This window comes from Trachypithecus francoisi, unplaced genomic scaffold (genome assembly GCF_009764315.1).
Source record: "Trachypithecus francoisi isolate TF-2019V2 unplaced genomic scaffold, Tfra_2.0 Lachesis_group12, whole genome shotgun sequence".
In the NCBI taxonomy this organism is placed as follows: domain Eukaryota; kingdom Metazoa; phylum Chordata; class Mammalia; order Primates; family Cercopithecidae; genus Trachypithecus; species Trachypithecus francoisi.
This window is the reverse complement of record NW_022681457.1, coordinates 30,126,985-30,151,124: the sequence shown is the minus strand read 5'-3', so window position 1 is coordinate 30,151,124 and position 24,140 is coordinate 30,126,985. Positions and strand designations below refer to the sequence as shown.

At 35.7% G+C, this 24,140-nt stretch overlaps 1 protein-coding gene across 2 annotated transcripts in view; it reads left to right on the top strand.

Annotated features, from left to right (window-relative positions):
- DEPDC1 (DEP domain containing 1) overlaps positions 1-12,663 on the top strand; it is a 29,958-nt gene extending 17,295 nt beyond the window's left edge. Inside the window, exons 7-12 of one of the 2 annotated variants that reach the window (XM_033225260.1) lie at positions 2,774-2,914; positions 3,967-4,818; positions 5,252-5,424; positions 7,488-7,664; positions 8,841-9,026; positions 9,745-11,237. In XM_033225260.1, coding sequence (XP_033081151.1) covers positions 2,774-2,914; positions 3,967-4,818; positions 5,252-5,424; positions 7,488-7,664; positions 8,841-9,026; positions 9,745-9,885 — 1,670 coding nt within the window. In that variant the 3' untranslated portion in view covers positions 9,886-11,237. Of the gene's footprint in view, positions 1-2,773; positions 2,915-3,966; positions 4,819-5,251; positions 5,425-7,487; positions 7,665-8,840; positions 9,027-9,744 lie in introns of both variants that reach the window. The other variant, XM_033225261.1, reaches the window with a different exon arrangement.
- The last annotated feature ends 11,477 nt before the right edge of the window (positions 12,664-24,140 follow it).

Sequence of the window (24,140 nt, the reverse complement as noted above, 5' to 3'; positions counted from 1 at the left end):
GAACCAAGGAAATTTTTAAAATAATTTATTAAAGTCCTGATAAAATTAAAGTATATCATTTATCTTGACATATAAATCAGTCTAGTGGAATTTATTACATTATGGAGCCCTTAACTTTTTCTGTTTAGAAAGAAGGTGATTTTTTAATTCAAGCATATTATTTATGGTTTAGTTCACATAAATTCTAAAGTCATAGCCTAGAGGATCTCAAAGGATTTTTTAAGTGAAATCCACACTAATTGCATGAATAAGGCACAGAGTTCAAATGGCTTGAACTCAATGGGATTTCTATAGTGTAGAAGCATAGAATACTAGATATATTAATGTGACTTTATGTTATGAAAAAAAGATTATCTGTTATTGTATTAGTTTGTTCTCGTGCTACTATAAAGAAATGCTTGAGACAGGGTCATTTATAAAGAATAGAGGTTTAATTGGCTCATGGTTCCACAGGCTTTATAGGAAACATGGCTGAGGAGGCCTTAGGAAACTTACAACTTACAGTCATGGCAGAAGGCGGAGGAGAAGCAGGCACGTCTTACGTGGCTGGAACAGGAGGAAGGTTGTGTGCGGAGGTGGTACACACTTTTAAGCAACGAGATCTTGTGATAACTCACTCAGTATCACAAGAACAGCACCAAAGGGGAAATATACCCCCATGATTCAATCACCTCCCACCAGGCCCCACCTGCAATACTGGGGATTACCAATTTGGCATGAGATTTGGGTGAGGACAGATCCAAACCTTATCAGTCACTAATCCAGAAATTTTTTTAGCATTTAGTTGATCGAGCTTTTTCATCATGATCAGTGATAATTGATTTTTGTAACATAAAACCCTAGTATGAGTACAAAATCCTAATTGCTTTCAAAGTTAATTTTTTAAATGTACAAAGGTGTAAGCTAAATCATCAAAAACTAAATTATGTTTTAGTTACAAATATAATTTTCTAGTTCATGTAAAATTAGCGTTTTCTAAAATGCTAATAGGGATTTATTAATGTTCAGGGTAACTTTATATTCCTTTGTTGTCCGCTGGGTGTCAATATGATAAAATGACATTGAATAAATAGCAATAAAGTAAATACATTTACAGAAACAGTTTATTTGTCAAATTAAGATAAAAATCTTTATTATGAACTTAAGACTTGAATTTGTCTTTCTACTTTCCAAGTATAGTTAAGTATTCTTCTCTTTCTTTCCTTTGCTCACAGTTAGGAATTCAGATAGGCATACTGACAGGGATTTCTCTGACATCCGGTCTTTAGGGAGCCTGTCTTCCTTCTCTTTCCAGTCTATGTAATACCTAAACGATGCCAATTATATAACTTACTGGATTCCAAATTAGCAACAATGTATTTAGCCAGAGGCACAGTTAAGACTTACTTTACTTGTTATTGGATCCCCTAGAGTAATTCTGTGAGATGTAGGAATTAGTAATCAGTATACCATCCCAATTTTTCCAACAGAGAAAACCAAAGCTTAGAGTATCTTCTTTTAGTGCAAAGGAGCTAGAGCTCAAACCTAGATTCTCTACAAATTCTATATTTTTAATATTTTTAATTCCTGTAAACATGTATTTTCTGTCTTAGAGAACTTTCTAATGATTATCAAATCTTTTATTCCACATACTATTTCTTATGTCCTTAAAAAAAATATCTATTTTGCTCTATTGTTAAGAGTGGGAATTGTTTTCTTTAATTCTTTTTAGTGTGTTCTCACATTTGTATGTCCATACAAAAGTTTGGAAACAGGGAAGTAAGAAATAGTATTTGGACTTGGGAAGAGAAACATTTTAACTTGGAAGATAGTATAATGGCTCTAAAACCTGGATGCACACCACAGTCACTAAAGAGACTCTCCAGAGATTCTGAAGTGGTTGATTTAGTAGGTCAGGAATCTTTAAAAAAAAAAAAAAGCCCCCAGAAGATGATTACAGTGAAGGTTCTCAGGTTAGTGTTTGGAAACCACTCAGTTAGTGAACCAGAAGCAAACATTTCTAGGTCAGTAAATTTCTGGCCCCACCTTCATGGATTCTGGTCTCCATAGAGGAGTTTGTATTTTTAATAGGCACATTGGATGATTCTGTGATATAATCCATGAGCCACACTTTAAGTGTTGTTGGAGCTAAAAGTCCTGGGCCTTGCTCTTATTTTACACTGCTCTAACTTCTAATTCAAACTTTGCTACCAAAGTCTTTTTCATCTTGGGCAAGGTACTCTTAGCCTCAGTTTTCTTCTCTATAAAATGAGATCAGATCTTATTTTTGAGGAAAATACAAATGAGTAAGTATGATTATTTCAATATTTGTGTCAAGCTTAAGAAACAACAATGTAAAGATATTATTTAAATTCATTAAGGCTATGTTTCATGTCAGACAAAATGTATTCATGAAAATGTAAATTTACAAAAAGACAATTTGAAGGAATTATTTGTATTATCCAAATATTCTTTCCTTTACAAAATGAATTACAGTAAAATCTTAGTAAACTAAGCTTCCCTAATGTTTTAAAAATGATATTAAAATTTTGCTTTATGTATGATTTTTCAGGTATACAAATGTTAAAATAAAACAAAATACTAGCAACTGACTGCTTCTAGTGGAAAGATAATGAGGAAGAATGAGATATGCCCTTTAAATTTTTGAACTGTGGCAGAATTTGATGTTAAACATAACTCCTTCATGAAACACAGATGTTATACTTTTTGTATTTAAAAATTGTATTTAAATTAAAATATACTTTACCTTTTTCTTTTGCCTTCTACTTCTTAGGGCCAAGAAGCAATGATATGAATAATCCAACTTATGTTGGATTTGAACGAGATGTATTCAGAACAATCGCAGATTATTTTCTAGATCTCCCTGAACCTCTACTTACTTTTGAATATTACGAATTATTTGTGAACATTTTGGGTATGTATGGATTTTACTGATTTTCGTTCATTTTGTTAAAGTTTCAAATTTCTTATAATTTAGAAGATCTAAAACCATAGGTAAATATGAAGGTGGCAGCCTACAGATTATTTTAAAATTCAGTGAAATAAGGTCCCCAGGTTACTCATACTTCCACCCAGCCAACTACCAATTCGGGACTTCCCTCAACCCCCTACCAGATTCAATAATTCACTACAGTGATTCACAGAACTCAGAAAAGCACTTTACCTATAACTATTAGTTTATTATAAAAGCTAGATCTCAAGAATAGCCAAATGGAAGAGTTACACAGGACAAGGTATGAGGGTGAGGGTAGCACAGAGTTTCTCTACCCTTTCTAGTCATGTCGTGATCCCAGCACATCCATGTGTTTGACCAACCTAGAAACTCCCTCAGGCTGCATATTTTAGAGTTTTAATTGAAGTTTAATTACCAAGGCATGACTGACCCAATGGTTAGTCACTGTTGTCAGTTGAACTCAATCTCTAGCCCATTTCTCCTCCCACAAGGTTGTAGTTGGTGATGAAAATTCCAATCATGGCCAGCCCTCAGTTACCTTAGCATGAACTCAGATATGTTGAAATAGGCTTGTTATGAATAACCAAAGACCTTTATCATTCAGGAAATTCCAAGGATTTTAGTAGCTCCATACCAGGTACTAAGGACAAAGGTCAAATATATGTATTTTATAACACCACAATTGTCTTATATTTATGAGGTTTCTAGTACTTGCAGACTGAGAACAGATATTTTTAAACGTATTCTGGCTCAATCCATTTAATTAGGCTGTTGAAATAATTTTTTAAAGTTATATTACAAGTGGGAAAACCACTCATCTGTCTTGCACGTTTGTAACCGAATGTTGCATGTGTCCTATTTAAGTGGCTTCTGAATTAAGCAACTACTATGTATACTATACTAACAACATACACTGTAGTAATGCTTTATTTTTTAACTTTACTATTGTTTTTGTTTTATTTTTGTCCACTGTCATACAGTTGCATCTTAATTTTTGTTTCATTTCCTGGTAGTTGTTTGTGGCTACGTCACAGTTTCAGATAGATCCAGTGGGATACATAAAATCCAAGATGATCCACAGTCTTCAAAATTCCTTCACTTAAACAATTTGAATTCCTTCAAATCAACTGAGTGCCTTCTTCTCAGTCTGCTTCATAGAGAAAAAAACAAAGAAGAATCAGATTCTACTGAGAGACTACAGATAAGCAATCCAGGATTTCAAGAAAGATGTGCTAAGAAAACGCAGCTAGTTACTTTAAGAAACAGAAGAGTGAGTGCTAATGACATAATGGGAGGAAGTTGTCATAATTTAATAGGGTTAAGCAGTATGCATGATCTAGCCTCTAACAACAAACCAAGGTGCTGTTCTTTGGAAGGAATTGTAGATGTGTCAGGGAATTCAAGTAAAGAGGCATCCAGTGTCTTTCATCAATCTTTTCTGAACATAAAAGGACAAAATAATAAACTATTTTTAGAGTCTAAACCTAAACAGGAATTCCTGTTGAATCTTCATTCAGAGGAAAATACTCAAAAGCCATTCAGTGCTGGTTTTAAGAGAACCTCTACTTTGACTGTTCAAGACCAAGAGGAGTTGTGTAATGGGAAATGCAAGTCAAAAGAGCTTTGTAGGTCTCAGAGTTTGCTTTTAACAAGTAGTACAAGAAGGAATAGTTATATCAATACACCAGTGGCTGAAATTATCATGAAACCAAATGTTGGACAAGGCAGCACAAGTGTGCAAACAGCTATGGAAGGTGAACTCGGAGAGTCTAGTGCCACAATCAATAAAAGACTCTGCAAAAGTACAATAGAACTTTCAGAAAATTCTTTACTTCCAGCTTCTTCTATGTTGACTGGCACACAAAGTAAGGCTGTTGCTCTCAATGCATGCAATATTAACTTTTAGTGTTTACTAACTCTGTGTTTTGCTTACCTCGCTTTTATTCCTTGAAGTTGCTTAATTTTTTTTCCTCCAAGAGGAATTATTATAAAAGACTTTTGTCTATGACATAACCAAGATTTATTCTATTTACCTAAAGCACTTATTTTCTTGTTTGCAATTTCATTTATTCCAAGTCACTTTATTTGTAATAAGTGAAGAATTTTTATACTTAGAAATAAGTTGTAAAGAAAATGAGAATCTTACCATGCTTTAGAGGAATGTAATATCTAGAAATAGTTAAAAGAAATGAAATACTAAGATATTATTTTACCTTCTTTCTATAGGTGTATATACTGGTAATATGAAAGAAACTAGTGTCATCGATGATTTTTGGGGGGGGTATTTTTGTATTCTAGGTTTGCTGCAACCTCATTTAGAGAGGGTTGCCATCGATGCTCTACAGTTATGTTGTTTGTTACTTCCCCCACCAAATCGTAGAAAGCTGCAACTTTTAATGCGTATGATTTCCCGAATGAGTCAAAATGTTGATATGCCCAAACTTCATGATACAATGGGTACGAGATCACTGGTAAGTTGATTTCTTATGGAAAGAATAAATCTGATTCATAAACCAAAATAAGAAAACCAAACTATGTAAAAGTACTACTCAAGTGATGTCTTAGTCTTAAAGTGCTAGATTCTTAGGTTGGAAAGGCTCTTTACCCTTTCCTAACAGCAGAATTTTAGTGTATTAATCTTTTGTGCACAATCGTTATACTTTCACATGCTGGTGTTAATCTTGACTGAGGACTTTGCCTGCTCATTCATCCTGAATCACTTCATAGTGATTGACCAGTCAGAACACGTTATGTTGCCTTGTGCCAGTTTTGTTTGGTGGATAAGGAAGAGGAAATGTAGGTACTGTTGAAAGCTTAAAGAGACTGTAACTGTGGAAGTAGAGAACTAATGGATCTTAATACAGTAAGTCAGTGTTTCAGAGAATATAGTGATAGGAAAGTAGGTCATTGTGGACAAGAAGTTAGGAAGCACTATTGCCAAACAGCCTTAGGCTCCTTGTGAGAATGAGGACAAGGGCATTCATATGCAGATAATTGATTGCAAATGAACTCTTGAAATAGTATCTTTAATCTCTCTCTCTCTTTTTTTTTTAAGTCACCACTTCCTCAAAATGCAACTTCAATTGACAAGAGGCTTTTATAGCAAGGAATCTAGAGTTATGCTTTCTTCCACTTGTTATTAAAGATAGTTCTTTAACAATGACAGACCTAATATAAAGAAGAGGAATTATTCTTGAGAAATTATAGCACTATTAAAAAGCATAGGAAGTTTATAGAGGAAGACGTTTTCAGATACATGACTGGGAAGGCGATAATTTTGATTTTGCACTTTTAGGATTTGAAGTCATAGGACCTCTAAGTGAAATTTATCCAGCAGAATGTTGGAATTATGAGCCAGGTGAAGAAAGATCAGGGGAGAAGGCAAATTGTTTTGGTCTTTTACATAGGGATAGTACTTGAAGCTATGAGAGTAGATGAGCTCTACAAGGCTGAGAATGTGGAGAAAGAGCAAAAGGCTGAGGTCTGAGCCATGGAAGGAGACAGAAAACCCTGACTGATGTGTAGTAGGAATAAAACTAAAAATCTATCAATTCTGTAAATATGCTAATCTTCTACTGTGTATGAAATACTTAAAACAGAATTCTGATTTCTAAGTATTTTAGAATGAGGTGTGTATGTGTGTTACAGTCAGAGGGTTGCATAGATATAAGTGAGAGTAATAAGTGATAGTAATTAATTTTATCCCAGGATTTGAAGATCCCATAAGATGGAATTGAAAAATGTGTGTTTTAAATTGCTGTCTAAAGACTGACAGAATAAGCCTTTTTTAAAACTATTTCCCAGCATTTCAAAAGCTAAGTGGCATCAACTTTGCAACCACTTATGAATATAAGTGTTCTATATGTTATACATTCTCCTGTTTTCTGTTTTTTGTGGGGTTCATTTAATGTAATTAGTTATTGTTCTCTGACCATCTTTAAGCTTAAGCAACATATATATGTGGTATTAATAGAACCTATGGTGTTTACTGATAAAATTGTGACAAAATTGTAGAAAAACCAAAGCCTTTTATAATTCTTGGGAATTACATTATGGATACACCTTTTTTTTTTTTTTTTTTTCTGGTTACACAGGATCCTGCTCTGTTACCCAGGCTGGAGTACAGTGGTGTGATCACAGCTCACTGCAGCCTGGAATTCCTGGGCTCAAGAAACAGGCATGTACCATCATGCCTGGCTGGTTTTTTATTTCTTTGTAGATACAGGGTTTCACTATGTTGCCTAGGCTGGCTTCAAACTCCTTATCTCAAGTGAGCCTCTCACTTCAGCCTCCCAAAGTGCTTAGATTACAGGCATGAGCCACCATGCTCAGCCATGGAAAAACTTTAAAAAGGATTTAAGTATAATCAAATTCTTACATTTCTAACTGTATAAATCATTGTCCTCATTTTTAAACTGAGGGCTGCTTATCACTTTATCCCAATACTTCACATAATGCTACCTGGAAATTACTGATATTCTAGTTTGTATGCAACCTTAGCTTTTGAAATGCACATCTTTTAATATTTCTCTAGATGATACATACCTTTTCTCGATGTGTGTTATGCTGTGCTGAAGAAGTGGATCTTGATGAGCTTCTTGCTGGAAGATTAGTTTCTTTCTTAATGGATCATCATCAGGAAATTCTTCAAGTACCCTCTTACTTACAGACTGCAGTGGAAAAACATCTTGACTACTTAAAAAAGGGACATGTAAGTATTGTGAGTCTTAAAATTCTCTGCAGTAGTCAGTTGCAAGTGGCAAACTCATCTCAGTAGCTTAATCAAAAAGGGAGACTTTTTCAGCTCCCGTAAACAACCTCTAAAAGTCAGGAATGTAGACAGAATCTGGGACTCAAATAGCTGTATGATTCTTTCCATCCCTCCATCTCTTATTTCTGTGTTGATCCTGTGTTTGACAGTGGCTCCTTCACATGATGAGGAATGTGGCTAGTTGAAGTTCATGAGTTAGAGCCTTACATTTGCAGTTCGAAGGAAAAAGAGTCATTCCTCCATCTCCAATTTTAAAAGCTCTGAAGATAGACTCTTAGCCTAGTTGAGGTTAAATATGCATCGTTTAGGTTGTTAAGAGTGAGTAGGATGGAGACAGGGCCTTACTCTGATTGGTTCTACACAGATTAAAGGAGAATTTATTCTTCACAAAAGGTGAAGGTAGAGGGGTTAAAATGGAAAGGAACTATTAAAAGAAGGAAAGAAGGAATATTGAGCAGCCAAAATGACAGACATCTACTGTATTCTGTCTTTGGCTGCCCAACACATGTTTATGTTTTTCCCACACATACCATTCTAATATTGCCCTGGCTTATAATTATAACTATCTCCTAGAATTTCTTTCTCTTATCAGAAGACGCTAGAAGCGCTGCCTATGTCCCTAGGCCTCAAAAAAAAAAAAAAAAAAATACATGAAAACTAAAAATATTTCATTTCAGTAAATATGCCGATCATCTACTATCTGTACTGTCGGAACATTAAAGTCTTAAGATGAATTAGAATAATACTTAGATTGTTATTTTATAGTTAAAAGAATAAAATCCATAGTTAATGGTAATAATTATAACACCTGTCTTTATTTAATGCTTATTGTGTGCTGAGCCCTTTATATACATTTTCTTATGTAATTTCCATTTTAATGATGATGAAACAGACCAAGAAAAGTTAAATACATTGTTGAATGCTACAGACGAAGTAGATTATGGAGCTGGATTTAGAACCTGCTGACTTACACACCTCTACTGCATAATGCATGGTTTTTATAATGTGCTGAATGTTTGATTGGTGGTAACTTAATAGGTGCTAGATCCCATCAAAAGAATACCTTATCATATAAGAACATGAATTAACAGAGTTATATCATTTTGTTCACTATAGATTGAAAATCCTGGAGATGGACTATTTGCTCCTTTGCCAACTTACTCATACTGTAAGCAGATTAGTGCTCAGGAGTTTGATGAGCAAAAAGTTTCTACCTCTCAAGCTGCAATTGCAGAACTTTTAGAAAATATTATTAAAAACAGGAGTTTACCTCTAAAAGAGAAAAGAAAAAAACTAAAACAGGTAAGAGAATGAGCAAGTTCTCAAATATGTAAATATTTTCTAATCTGCTGTTCCTGGTTGTTAATAACATTTAGAATCTACTTTCTTATTTTAATATTTTAGATTTTAAGTTTGAGGTATATGGACTATATATTATGATGTCTTATATATGTGCATTAACCTAAAACATGTGAGTACCTACCTGATTTTGCTCTTTATCCTGAATTTTGAAATAATACCAACAATAATAATATATACTCTCCTTTTTCACTAGTATTTTGTATAATTATAGCTTGGATTAGCCTGGGAAAACAATTATAAGGTATGGATATGTATCTTTGAGTGATTTACCGCTATGTTTTAGAATTTTTAGCTCTGAAAGCCCAGTAGCCACATGATTTTGGCACATCCAATTCTAAGTCTGAGACACTCAAAGAAGTATGAATACTAGATGCCTATGCCCTGCATAGGTTTCACCAGTGGGAAAGAAGATCTGGAATTTAGGGGGAGAATTAACATCAGAAGAGAAAGAATCCTAGAATGTGAATGTTAATGAGATCTAACAGATCTTATAGTATTCACATGAGAAGACAGAGGGAAAGGCAAGGATAAAATGAAAGGATACTAATCTCTATAATACTTCTTTGAGAAAGACACTGAATTCTTATAAAATGTTGAGCACTGCTTCAGCTGGGGAAATAATGTTAAATACCTTCTAATTTCTCACCTCATTTTTAAGTTTCAGAAGGAATATCCCTTGATATATCAGAAAAGATTTCCAACCACGGAGAGTGAAGCAGCACTTTTTGGTGACAAACCTGCAATCAAGCAACCAATGCTGATTTTAAGAAAACCAAAGTTCCGTAGTCTAAGATACTAACTGAATTAAAAATTATGTAATACTTGTGGAACTTTGATAAATGAAGCCATATCTGAGAATGTAGCTACTCAAAAGGAAGTCTGTCATTAATAAGGTATTTCTAAATAAACACAGTATGTAAGGAAGTGCCAAAATAGTTATTTATCAATGTGAGACTCCTAGTAAACTAACTAGGTCTCAATTGAGAGCACATAACAATAGGTGATACCAAATGCTTTTTGTTTTTAACACAGCTATCCAATAAGGCTATCATGATGTGTGCTAAAATTTTATTTACTTGAATTTTGAAAACTGAGCTGTGTTAGGGATTAAACTATAATTCTGTTTTTAAAAGAAAATTTATCTGCATACATGCAAGTTCTGAAATATTAGCTAATGATTTAGTTGTTTGGGGTTACTTCTTTGTTTCTAAGTATAAGAATGTGAAGAATATTTGAAAACTCAATGAAATAATTCTCAGCTGCCAAATGTTGCACTCTCTTATATATTCTTTTTCTACTTTTGATCTATTTATATATATGTATGTGTTTTTATAATATGTGTATATTTTATCAGATTTGACTTTGCCTTAAATATCCCCAACTGCTTCAGTCATTCATTTGTTCAATATATATATATTTTGAATTCTCATTTTCATAATCTACTAGAATATGGGGATATAAAAGATGTATAAGGCAATCATATATTCATTCAAAAGATATTTATTTAGCAACTGCTATGTGCCTTTCATTGTTCCAGATATGCGGAGACAATGATAAATAAAACATATAATCTCTTCCATAAGGTATTTATTTTTTAATCAAGGGAGATACACCTATCAGATGCTTAAAATAACAACACTACCCACTGAAATCAGGGTGTATAGAATCATTCAGCTAAAGACTGACTTCTATGATGATGGAACAGGTCTTTAAGCTAGTGGTTTTCAAACTGGTACAGCACATTAGACTCACCCGAGGAGTTTTAAAACAGTCTATATGCCCAGGGCCTAACTTATACTAATTAAATCTGAATTTGGGGATGTTGTATAGGGATTAGTATTTTTTTAATCTAGGTGATTCCAATATTCAGCCAACTGTGAGAATCAATGGCCTAAATGCTTTTCATAAACATTTTTATAAGGGTCAAGATAATGGCACATTGATTTTGTTTTTTCATTGGAAGAAAATGCCTGCCAAGTATAAATGACTCTCATCTTAAAACAAGATTATTCAGGTTTCTGTTTGATTGACTTGGTACAAAAAAGCAAGTTGTCTTCTATTTTTTACTCTAAGATTGTTTCATATGTATTCCTTAAGTGTAAAGAAATATATCATGCCTGGGTTGTAATAAAATCTTAATGTTTAATGACTATTCTTATTTCTCAATGTAATTTCATACTATTTCTCTATAAAATGATAGTGTTCCATTTACCATTAGTGATTTTTGTTAAAAACCTGGACAGAAAATTATAATTATAAGTATGACTTTATCCTGGCTATAAAATTATTGGACCAAATTGAATTCTTTCTAAGGCATTTGTATACTAAAACTTTTATTGTTTACAGATATGTAAAATGTGGATTACGTTGCAAATTGAGATTAAAATTATTTGGGGTTTTATAACAATATAATTTTGCTTTTGTATTATTAACAAATATATAAATCATAAAGGCAGGAAACTTTCATTTGCATTAATGTATATGCAATAGAGATTACAAAATACATGGTACAATGCTTTAATAACATAAACTCTGCCAGTCAGGTTTGAATCCTACTGTGCTATTAACTAGCTGGTAAACTCAGGCAAGTTATTTAACTTATCTAAGCCCCAGTTTTGTTATCTATAAAATGAAGATTATAATAGTACCTCTCTTTAGGATTGTGAGGATTAAGTAGGATAATGCATATAAAGTGTTAGCACAGTGTCTCGCATGGAATAAGCACTCTACAAATATTAGCTTTTACTAGAATCACCTAGAATTATAGCACTAGAAGAGATCTTAGCAAAAATGTGGTCCTTTCTGTTGCTTTGGACAGACATGAACCAAAACAAAATTACGAACAATTGATGAGTCTTAGTTAATAAGTTAATAACTATCTTTTCATTATGAGACAAAGCTTCTTATTATGCCTACTTGTTGAAATTTTTTAATCTAGTCGAGAGGGAAAATTTGATGAGGAAGGAAGGAATGGATATCTTCAGAAGAGCTTTGCCTAAGCTGGAGCATGGATAGATTCCATTCTAACAGAAAGATCTTTAAGTTCAAATATAGATGAGTTGACTGGTAGATTTGGTGGTGGTTGCTTTCTCAGAATATAAGAAAATCAACTGCTACAAGTAAAGAGGGGATGGGAAAGGTGTTGCACATTTAAAGAGAGAAAGTGTGAAGTCTAATTGTGGGAATGCACAGGTTTCACCAGATCAAATGATGTCTGGTTATTCTGTAAATTATAGTTCTTATCCCAGAAATTACTGCCTCTACCATCCCTAATTGGTATCATATAATGACCCACTCTTCTCACGTTATCCAAACAGTTATGTGGCATTTAGTAATGGAATGTACATGGAATTTCCCACTGACTTATCTTTCTGTCCTTGGGAAACTTAAACTCTGAATCTTCTCATCTATAAAATGTGAATTAAAGTATCTACCTAACTGAGTTGTGATTGTAGTGAAAGAAAGGCAATATATTTAAATCTTGAATTTAGCAAGCCCATGCTCAATTTTTATATCCTTTCCTCTTGCTTTGTATTGACTTTAAGATCTCTACTGATTAAAACTCTTTTGCTATCAAGTTTCTTTTCTTGTATTTCACAATATATTTTCTACCCTATCAGTGGTAATATTGTTTACCTCATTTTTGGTGAAATTAGAAATGGTTATGGAATTTTATATCCTGGTAATCTGTACCACCAAGAGATATGCCACCCTTTTATTTTGAAAGTGGAGAGAGAAAATGTGTGTGTGTGCATGCATGTGTGTGTGTGTGTGTGTGTGTGTGGTGTTATTGTTGAAGTATTTCTGGGAAAGAAATGAAGGATAGCTAGTTTTAATATTAAATTGAAAGAAAAATCGTTTCACCAAAATAAATTTCACAGTTCTAAATACAGTAAGTACAGCAACTCAGACTTACGTATTTACTCTGAATTAAGTTTTATAAAGGATTTTTTTTGTTTTCTCAGAACTGGGAGAAATATATATGTTACTTGTTTTTATGTCATCTGAAAACCTCTCAGAATGTGTACTGAGGAAACAGAATTTATAAGACAAGTGTAAGTATTGTTGACTTTTGCTCATTATAAAAACTCACAATTTTTCTACCACAGCCTAGCTTGGTGTATATTAGTGGACTTCCAAATTGTCCTTTCTACCATAAGCAACTAGGAAATGAGATAAAATATATGAAACAACGCTTTTCAAACATTGGACTACAGGTAATGCAGGGCTATGATCCCCAAGAGAGGAAAAACAGGTGATGAGCCTTGTGATTTCCCCAAATTATTGCCTGAAGGCAGTTGCCAGCAGAGGAACCAAACTAAAGCCCAGTGATCTCACTGCAATTGAGAAACCAAAGATGACTGAGTTCAGAATGACTCAGGGAGCTGCAGAGAAAAAGCTCCAGAGATCTGCAGAGTAGTCCTCCCTAGAGGTTTTTGTTGAGTATTAATTAGCATGGGGTAAAGGAAATGAGTTGAGTGGTAATGTAACAAAGCCAAGGAAAGAATGATTGGAAAGCAGTAAACAGTTCCTGGGTCTCACAGGGCTAAGAATAGTTCACATTCCCATCAGCCAAAATGGAGAAAACTTGTAATACAGGGGACATTGGGTGACATCCTCAACATGGTTGTGCTTTAGTAGCAGGGCCAAATTAGTTTTAGAATAAAAGTAATTTGCTATGGATTTACTCTAATATTTAAAAGCAAGCCTTAAAATGTTCAAATTGGTCTTCAAGTAGCACTGTGTGCCAAAACAAGGTTTCCCACTCAAGAAACAGAGAAAAATCCAGCATTCAGCAATGTAAAAATCACAATGTTGATCATCCAATCAAAAATTACCAGACATGCAAAGAAATAAAAAATATGAGAGTCAGGAGAAAAATGAATCAATCATAACATACCCAGAAATGGTAGAAGTAGTGGAATTAACAGGCAAACTTCCGAGGAGTTATTATAAATATAGGATAAAAAGGAAATCAGAAATAAAGTAATAGAAATGGAAGACATAAAAAAGATCCGAATAAAAAATTCAAGAAATGAAAAATGCAATATCCAAATTGAAAAAAATACATGGAATGAGATTAAGAGAAAATTAGATACAGCAGAAGAGACGTTGGTGAATTCAAAAATAGCAATAGAAACTAAAATAATATATACAGAGAAAACAAAACTGAAAAAAAATGAAACGAGCCTCAGTGAGCTGTGTAAAAATACGAAACATTAATGTGTGCAATTGGAGGCTGAGAAGGAGAGAAGAAAGAGGGAGAACACAAAATTATTGGCCAAAAATAATGACTAAATTTTTTCTAGATGTGATGAAAAACAAACTCACAGAAGCTAAAGTAACCTCAAAAAAAAAAAAAAGGCCGGGCGCGGTGGCTCAAGCCTGTAATCCCAGCACTTTGGGAGACCGAGACGGGCGAATCACGAGGTCAGGAGATCGAGACCATCCTGACTAACACGGTGAAACCCCCGCCTCTACTAAAAAATACAAAAAAACTAGCCGGGCGAGGTGGCGGGCGCCTATAGTCCCAGCTACTCAGGAGGCTGAGGCAGGAGAATGGCGTGAACCCGGGAGGCGGAGCTTGCAGTGAGCTGAGATCCGGCCACTGCACTCCAGCCTGGGAGACAGAACAAGACTCCGTCTCAAAAAAAAAAAAAAACCATAAAACCACACCAAGCAACATATAATCAAGTTGCTGAAAACCAGTGATAAAAAAAAAAAAAAAAAAAAAATCTTAAAAGTAGCCAGAGACAAAACATACACAGAGGGACAAAAAGTAAGAATGAAGGTAGATTTCTTGTCAAAAACTATGCAATCCAGAAAACAACTGAGTGATATGTTATTGTAGATTTGCTAACTTGGCTGCGAGTTGATGTCAGCTTCTTAGGACTACTCCTAGTTTTGTCTTAGGTCATGTTCCCCACAATATTGAGACAAATGTTTGTGTTTATGAGGTTTACTTGGGAATGACATTTGTAAGAAAGTGATGGAAGTGGGATGGGGCAAAAGAAAAAATTTAACCACAATGCAATTGCAATAAAGGCCTCAGCTGATCCCATGGCAGGGTCCGGGAGCTGTGATGACTTTTCAGAATTGTCCCAAATTAATAAATGAGCTGGGTCTTTTATCTTCATATAAACCAGTCAATGGATATGGACTGATCCTGGGGAAGAGATGTAAGCTTTGTAACGTAGTTCCCTTTAGCCAAGCACAGTTCCTAAAGAGGAATGTAGCCAATATTCCTGACAGCTGGAGGAATAAATGACTCAGCTCTGAAAGGATCTGTGCAGATTACCCCACATTCACAACAAGGGATCCGTAGCCTTAAAACTAAAGAAAAAAAAAAAAATGGTTTGTGTTAATATATAAAAGACAGAGACAGAAGGAATGAGAACAATGGTTTTGGTTATCTTAAAATTTAATATTTATTGATTATTTCTTATTTTAAAAATATATATTATAGATGATTTGAAAATGAAAGTTTAAATCACCTATAATCTTATCATCCAGATATGACCCTATGAAAATCTTGGAGTATTCTATTTCCAGAACTTTATATATCTTAACTACTCAAGAAAAAGTATCTTTTTGTCTTCTAAAGCTTACATGATTAGCTAGGGTTAAGGATTTGCAATAATTTTTCTTAAAAATTGATGAGGCCGGGCACGGTGGCTCTCATCTGTAATCCCAGCACTTTGGGAGGCCAAGGTGGGCAGATCACCTGAGGTAGGGAGTTCAAGACCAGCCTGACCAACACGGAGAAACCCTGTCTCTACCAAAAATTCAAAATTAGCCGGGTGTGGTGACCCATGCCTGTAATCCCAGCTACTCGGGAGGCTGAGGCAGGAGAATCACTTGAACCCAGGAGGCGGAAGTTGCCGTGAGCCAACATTGCACCATTACACTCCAGCCTGGGCAACGAGTGAAACTCCATCTCAAAAAAAAAAAAAAAATTCACGATAACACTAAAAATACACTGATAAAAGACCTGCCATTTTTTTTATTACAATTGATGTCTCAGACTTTTGTATTCATGTGTTTTCATTAGCTTTCTAATTTATAACTTGGAAATTCCTGCATTCATTTGTAGATCTTAGCAGTCTCCATCTGTCTTCTGATTCCTCAGTAATCTGATTTGTCAGGCAGCACCTTATGCCCAAGCAAAGAATCTGAATCTCTTTCTTTTCTCCAATTTAATGGATCTTCATGTGTCCCATCCACAAAGGCTTATATTCTACCTTTTACTGGATAGAAATGCTACTAAGCATTACTCTACTTGTTCATTAAATTGAAAATTAAATTTCAACATCAACCATAAAATGGAAGGAATTACACAAACTATAAATTACTCAAATATTGGTTGAAATTTAACTTTTGGAATCAGCATTGGATAATTTCTAAAGTAATTTTTTATGCATTTTTTTTTTAAGTGACTCTCAGGCAGCAGTGCCATCTGCAGGCCTCCTCTGATGCAACTCTTTTTAGTTTGTGAAAATCTCTTCTTAAAAGGGATTTGGCTCCACTAAATATAGCTTTATAATATCAAATACACAGTGATGTTATTCACAGATTTTAAAAGGGTGAATTTACAGGTATAGATCTCTGATAGAAATTTTTTAACCACTAAGCTAATATCGACTGTCTATATTTATAATCAAAATATCAAACATAATGTACAGCATCTGGAATATATATGGAATGAGCATGGATTTTTGAGATCACACAGAACTGCGTTCTTGGGGCCCTATTACCTACCAGCTGTGTGAAACCTTTAAAATGTTACTTAAACGTTCTGAGATGCTGGCTTTTTATTTATAATATGGGGATAATATTTTCTTCACTACATGTTTGAGAGTTGAAATTAAATGACATGGATAAAGTGCCTAGTACAGAATGTGCATACAGTATGCCTTCAATTGATAATAGTGCCCTTTTCCTTGAAATTAAAACAGAAATATCTCTAGACCATTTATTGCTTTTGTGTCCAGAAAATTTTAAAGTTGTGAACATATCATTACCCTTTTAGAGAAAACAGAGTATGAAGGAACTGTCTTCCTAGAAAACTCATCCACCTGTTTTCATTCTGACATCCTTTAAAATTTACCTATAGATGTATATGTTAATATCTGCATAGAATATAACTGTTAGATAGTTATAAGAAATTGATAAATAGTGGTTGTTGAATTTTGGAGCTATAAAAGGGTCTTATTTCTTAATGTGTATATCCTTAGTATTATTTTAACTTCAGTCATGTACAATATTACTTTTTGAAAATAAAAACACACAAAAATAAACACCTAGAAAAGAAAAATATATGAGACTACTCTTACATTAAAAATGGACGATAAGGCCAGGCATGTTGGCTAATGCCTGTAGTACCAGCACTTTGGGAGGCCAAGACAAGCAGATTGCTTGAACCCGGGAGTTCAAGACCAGCCTGTGCAACATGGTGAAACCCCATCTCTACAAAACATACAAACATTAGCCCAGTGGTGTAGGCCTGAAGTCCCACCTACTTGGGAGGCTGAAATGGGAGGATCACTGAGCCCAGGGATGTTGAGGTTGCAGTGAGCCATGATTGCACCACTGCACTCCAGCCTGGGCAACAGGGTGAGACACTGCCTTAAAAAACAAAAACAAAACAAAACAAAAGATAATTATCTCTCCCCATCTAATCTTTGCTGCTAAGTATAACAAGATAGAAAAAAAAGTTTAATAGAGCAATCAGATTTTGTATAAACTTCCTTTGAAATCATAAAATATACTATTAAAGGAATCTGTATACAATTTTCCTCAAAATTGATTAGAATAAACTACCTATAATTCTCTTAGGAAGCAGAGGTTGAGCTAGACATATTCAACTGCTAGCTCTTTGTCATGTAGTAGATAATGGTTTCTATTTGCAGACTTTTTAACAAAGCACTCTGCCTTGAAGTGAGCCTACCATCTATGTGGAAACTAACATAAGTACGGTTACCTTGGTATATGCTACAAGAAGACAAGATTCTTTACCTATCTAACAAAACACTTAAGGCATGTTACATGTATTCCTCATACTATGATGATGCAACAATTCCAGGTTAGGTGAGAAGAGATACAATAAAATCTGTGCTATCTGGAAGATATAGGCTAGAATAATTGGTAATTAATCATCTTTTTTTTTTTAGTAGAGACGGGGTTTCACCGTGTTAGCCAGGATGGTTCGATCTCCTGACCTCGTGATCCGCCCGTCTCGGCCTCCCAAAGTGCTGGGATTACAGGCTTGAGCCACTGCGCCCGGCCGGTAATTAATCATCTTACCTGTAGTTTCCAAAGACTTCTGAATCAAATGTATTAGACTTTATCATCTACTATGTTATTGCATAGTATCCACAGGAATAGTCTCCAACCTCCACCACCCTTCACCTGACTAAATCAGACTAATTTCTTAGTACTCAGCTGAGGCACCACCCACCCTACTAAGTAGATCTCCTCCTGGGTGTGCTCCCAAAAGACCCTGTAATCTGTGTCCATTACTGAACTTACCACATTTTGCTAAAATATTTTGTTTATATGCCTGGCTTCTTCCATCAAACCATGAGTTTCTGGAGAACAGGAACCTTCTTGTTCATTCTTGTTAACTCCAATACCTATCACAGTACCTAGTGAAGTAAATCAAACTATTTCACTCCAAAATATATTTCCTTGACATATTTTGAGATAGCTGTTTAGAAATCTCGTAAACAGAAGTAGCTCTACTAAGCTGTCTTTTGTGGAGGAGATTTACATCTGTAGAGAATCTGCATTGATGCACGCAGGCCTTCCCTTGTCCAAATCTAGAAAAGATTAACTGAGAGTAAGAACGCTTTAAAAGTCTGAAAGAAATATTTACCATCTATTCTCTTTGAGGGTTACTACCTGTGAGATTTCATTTATATAACAAGACTACCTTTGCTAGCCAGGCCTCCTCTTCTCTTCTCTCTCCCATAACATGTCTTGCCAATACAACCTGATTTAACCACCATCATCTACTTTGGGCCATGCTCTGAGCCCCTATTTTTCCTGTATCCTCCAGATAGTATATGAGCTTCTGAATTTCATCACTCCGAGACTCTCCCCGTGTGCATGCTAATAGATTTATGTGCCTTTTCTCCAAGCTGGCTTTTGTCATGTGATTTTTCAGTGAACCTTCACAAGGTAAAGACATTTTCCCTTAGCTCCTACATTAACATATACTTAGAAGTTACTCAAAAGATGTTAAATGAAATAAATGGAAGGATGGGTTTGTGTCAAGCCTGTGGCACCATAGTCTGTACATAAGAAAGCTTTGAAAATGTTTCTGAAAAGTCCTCTTCTATGGTTTCTTGATTTTGATAAAATCAATCAGATTTTTGACTCCTCAGAAGGAAATAGTCAATCTTCATTATTCATAATTCTATATTTACAAATGCACCTACTTGCTAAAATGTATTTGTAACCCCCAAATCAGTACTTGCAGCACTTTCATGGCTATTCAAAGACTTACCCAGAGTCATGCAATATTTGAGTCACCCAACATACACATTTCTCATCAAAGTCAAACAAGGTGATAATTCTACCATCTTGTTTCGGCTTTTATACTGTAAACAAGTGTCCTTTTTGAGGTGTGTTTAGTGCCACATTTTTCTGCTTTTTGTTGCCGATTTCACTGTCTGAAATGGCCACGTAGTCTGGTTCTAAGGTACTGTCTAGCATCCCTGAGGACAAGGCCAATGTGCCTTACTTACAGATAAAACATGTATGTTAGATAAACTTCAGGTCTGAGCTATAGTGCTGTTGGCTGTGAGTTTCATGTTAATGGATCAGCAATATATATAAAATAATGTGTCTTTATAATAGAAATAAACATAAAATAAGGTAATGTATTGACTGGTTGATAAAAATGTTGGGCTTACAGTAGCCTAATCTTGCGTATCTGCTAGGAACAAAAGTTCAGTATTCACTAATTCAGTATTTGCAGTGACTTTATAGAACATAACTTCTACAAATAACGAGAATCAATTGTATTACCATATGTTTACAAAACAGTGGCGGTATCATGGTTGATTTGTTTTCCCTACATATTGCTATATTTTCCAAATTTATAATCATGAATATGTACTAATTTTGTGACAAGGAATAAAGCTTTTAAAAATAGAGACACTGTTTGTGATACTGTAGTATGAATAAGAGGTAATTACGTAGCAGTCAGATCTAGGTTTGAGTCACCATGCTGCCACTTACTACCTATGTAGTAAGTGTTAGTACCTATATAACTTTGGAAAAGTTGTTTAACTTTTCATAACCTATTTCCCCATTTGTAAAACCAGGATAACACTATGGGGCCTTATTTTGAGGATTAGAAACAATATAGCTAAGTTATCCAGCTCAATATTTAGCATACAATGGACATGCAATAAAAATGCAGGCATGAATATTATTAACTTTCTCCTAGGATTAAACTGCAGGAAATCAAGCCTCAATGGCTTACACATCTTTGGGAAATCATGACTTTTATCCTAGTTATTATCCCCACTCAAAAGCACAAATTTTACAGACTCAGTGCCTCAGCTTCTCATCCCTTATGTTCATGCTATCAATTTTTTTTTCTTTTTTAGGAGAGACAGGGTCTCACACTGTTGCCTAAGCTGCAATGCAGTGGTACAATTATAGCTCATTAGAGCCTCCAATACCTAGGCTTAAGTGACCCTCCTGCCTCAGCCTCCGTAGTCACTGGGACCACAGGTGCACACCACCACACCCAATTAATTATTGTTTTATTTTTCATAGAGACGGGGTCTTGCTATATTGTCCATTCCTGGCCTCAAGTGATCCTACCGCTTCAGCGTCTCAAAGCAATGGGATTACAAACATGAGCCATCACACCCAGCCTATCAACTGTTCTTGAGTGTTCATGATGGACAGGTACTCTACTAATGTTGATTAAAATAGACAAGGATCTTGCCTTGGTTCTTGCCATGGGTTAAAACATGTAATTTATACCTCTGTAGGAGAACTATAGTGATTTTGACTTCCACTTATATACCCCTTTGAATACGGGGAGATAGGGTTAAGGTAATTAACCATAAAATATAGCATATTCTAAAAAGTGCTTCTTTTTCAAATCAAGTCCCATCAAGTAGTTGCTCAAGGACCACCCCAGTTGTTTGTTCTTTAAACTGCTTAATATGTGTGGCATCGGAGTGTTTGATTTTCTTTCAAACAATAATTCTCCAAAGCATGTTCCACATGTTCCCTTCCTTTGAGAGTCCATGACATTCTCCTCTCTCTTTCTGACAACCTGGGCAGACTAACATAGCAGTACACTTACACTAGGTTAGTCTGCGACGGTCAACAGGACCTGACTAGTGTACACATTTAACATTTCTAAAATGGAAACTATTTCTAAAAGGAGTTTTTGAGAATAACTGAATTCATATCCCAGTTACGTTTAATAAGGCTGATTTAACTTGAACATAATTAGTGACAGAATTTATGCTTCTAAAATTAAACTACACAATACAAGGAAGTTCCCCTTGGCCTCTCATACAAGGAGGGGTAGCAATGTGTTTCTGTTTCTCCTTACTTCTGTGTTTCTCTGCCAGCCATGATCTACCCACCTGTGTTGCTGTGTTGGGTGTAGGGGCATTTGAAATGTCACTTCCTGTGTTCTCATATTTTGTCCAAGAGGCAGAAAAATTCTCTCCACCTATGGCCCCATGTCCTGTTGCTCCCATGAACAGAGTTTGCTCCCCTCTCCCATGGGTTGCAGCCTTTCTGCATTTGTCTGTTTGATCTTATCTCAGCTTTTATGTTGCATTCTGTGTCTCTCTACCTTACATTATCATGTCCTCTCTCTGCATGTTCTCTTCTGCTTCAGTGCTCCACCATGTAGGAAAGACTATTTACCTTTGGGAAATGATTTTATTTTGCCACCAGAAAACCATTCCTTTCCCCTAGTGTTTCTTCTCTCACACACCATGGGTCCTGAGAACAGGACACAATAAGTAGCTTTTCTTCATTCCAGAACATCCTGGGCCATAGTTACACAGCAGGGATCAAAGCAGGCACACATCAAAAGCAACCCTGCTGAGAAATGCAGCCCTGAGGCTCCAGCGCCTCAGGCTCATTTTCCTCACTGCCTGAAAGTCATGTATATCTCATCTCATCTTTCTCTTGTCTGCTGTTCCTTCTCCACACCCAGCAGAGATCCACTCTTTACTAAACTTTCTTACCAACTCAAGATAAAAACTATTTCCCCTTCTCTTCCCCTGCTTCTTCCTCTCCTAATTAACTGATAAACAGTTTCAGTGATACTCACATGTTCAGTTAACATTTCTTAAACCCTTAACTGTGTGCCAGGTACTATGCTAAGTGATGGGGCTAGAAAAATGAATGACACCTTCCCTGCCCTCAAATAGCTTTTTAACTAATGGAGTAAGACAGGCAACACCTAAACAGATCTATATAGTGTGATGAAGTTGGTGGTAGAGGCAGGCACAGAGTCTTTTGAGAGTAAATGGGAGAGGCCCCATTTCTTAGACAAGGTGATGCCCTAGCTGAATATTTTGCCAGACAAAGGGTGTAGAGATGTAGGGAAGATGAATGGGGGTGTATAGCCTGGCAGACAGCTGGAAATCACAAGGGTGAGAAACAGCAGAGGTGTTCTGAGTTGGGGAGGATAATAGAAGAAGGTCAGGACTGCTGAACTATGTATTTGTAGTAGAGAATTACTAGAGATAGGGCTAGGAAGAAAGAACATCACAGAAATTCATTTGAGTCATATTCAAGAACTTCAATTTTATTCTGGACAGATGAGCTTTATGGCCAGGTGCAGTGGCTCACACCTGTATTCCCAGCACTTCGGGAGGCCATGGCAGGCGGATCACCTGAGGTCAGGAGTTCAAGACCAACCTGGCCACCATGACAAAACCTCGTCTCTACTAAAAATACAAAAATTAGCCCAGTGGGGTGGCATGTGCCTGTAGTCTAAGCTACTGGGGAGGCTGAGGCAGAAGAAACACTTGAATCTGGGAGGGGGAGGTTGCAGTGAGCCGAGAACACGCCTCTGCACTCCAGCCTGGGTGACAGAGAGACTCCATCTCAACAAAAAAAAGAAAAGAAAAATGAGCTTTACTAAAATATAACCTCCTTTGGTAGGTAGAATAATGGGCCCCCAAATCAGTCCACATCCTAATGTCCAAAACCTGTGATTCTGTTACCTTATGTGATAAAATAAAACTTTGCAGAAGTGATTAAAGTGAGAATTCTGAGATGAGGAAATTATCCTGGATTATCTGGATGTACTCAATATAATCACAAGGGTCCTTATGAAAAGAGAGCAGGAGGATCAGTCAAAGAGAGAAGGTGTGGAGATGGAAGCAGAAATCAGAGAGGACAGAAGATGCTGTGCTGCTGATTTAACAGAGGGAGGAGGGTGCCACAAGCCAAGGACTATAAGCAGCCTCTAGAAACCGGAACCAGTAAGGGAGCATCTTATCCCCCAGGGGCTTCAGAAGGAGTTTGTTGTGACAGATGCTGGGAATTTGCCAGACGGACAAGGGAAGGAAGGGTGGTCCAAGCAAAGGTCTCAATGGGCTAAAGAAAGGGAAGTCTGAAACTATTTTAGACTTCTGAACCCCAGAACTATAACACAATAAATTTGTGTTGTTTTGAGCCACTTAAATGTGTGGTAATTTGTTACAGCAGCAATTGGAAACTAATAACATTCTTTGAAAGCAGGAGTTTTTGTTTTATTCGCTGCTGTATCTCTAGTGCCTAAACAGTGTCCGGCACATAGAAGACACTCAATAAACATTTGTGAATTGAGTGAGCGAGGGAGGACTCACAATGAGAAATCACAGAGAAAACCTGAGACCTAACTACTGAGTCCTCAGTGCATAGCATGTGACTGTTTTGCCCCACCATCTTGATCTAATGTGCTTTTCCATTAGCATTCAAGGTCATATGCCAGGGAGTAAGTGAACACACAGGACAGCTAGGACTCATCTTTCTGCAGAATCAATTTATCATAACATTTTAGAGAAGAAAAAG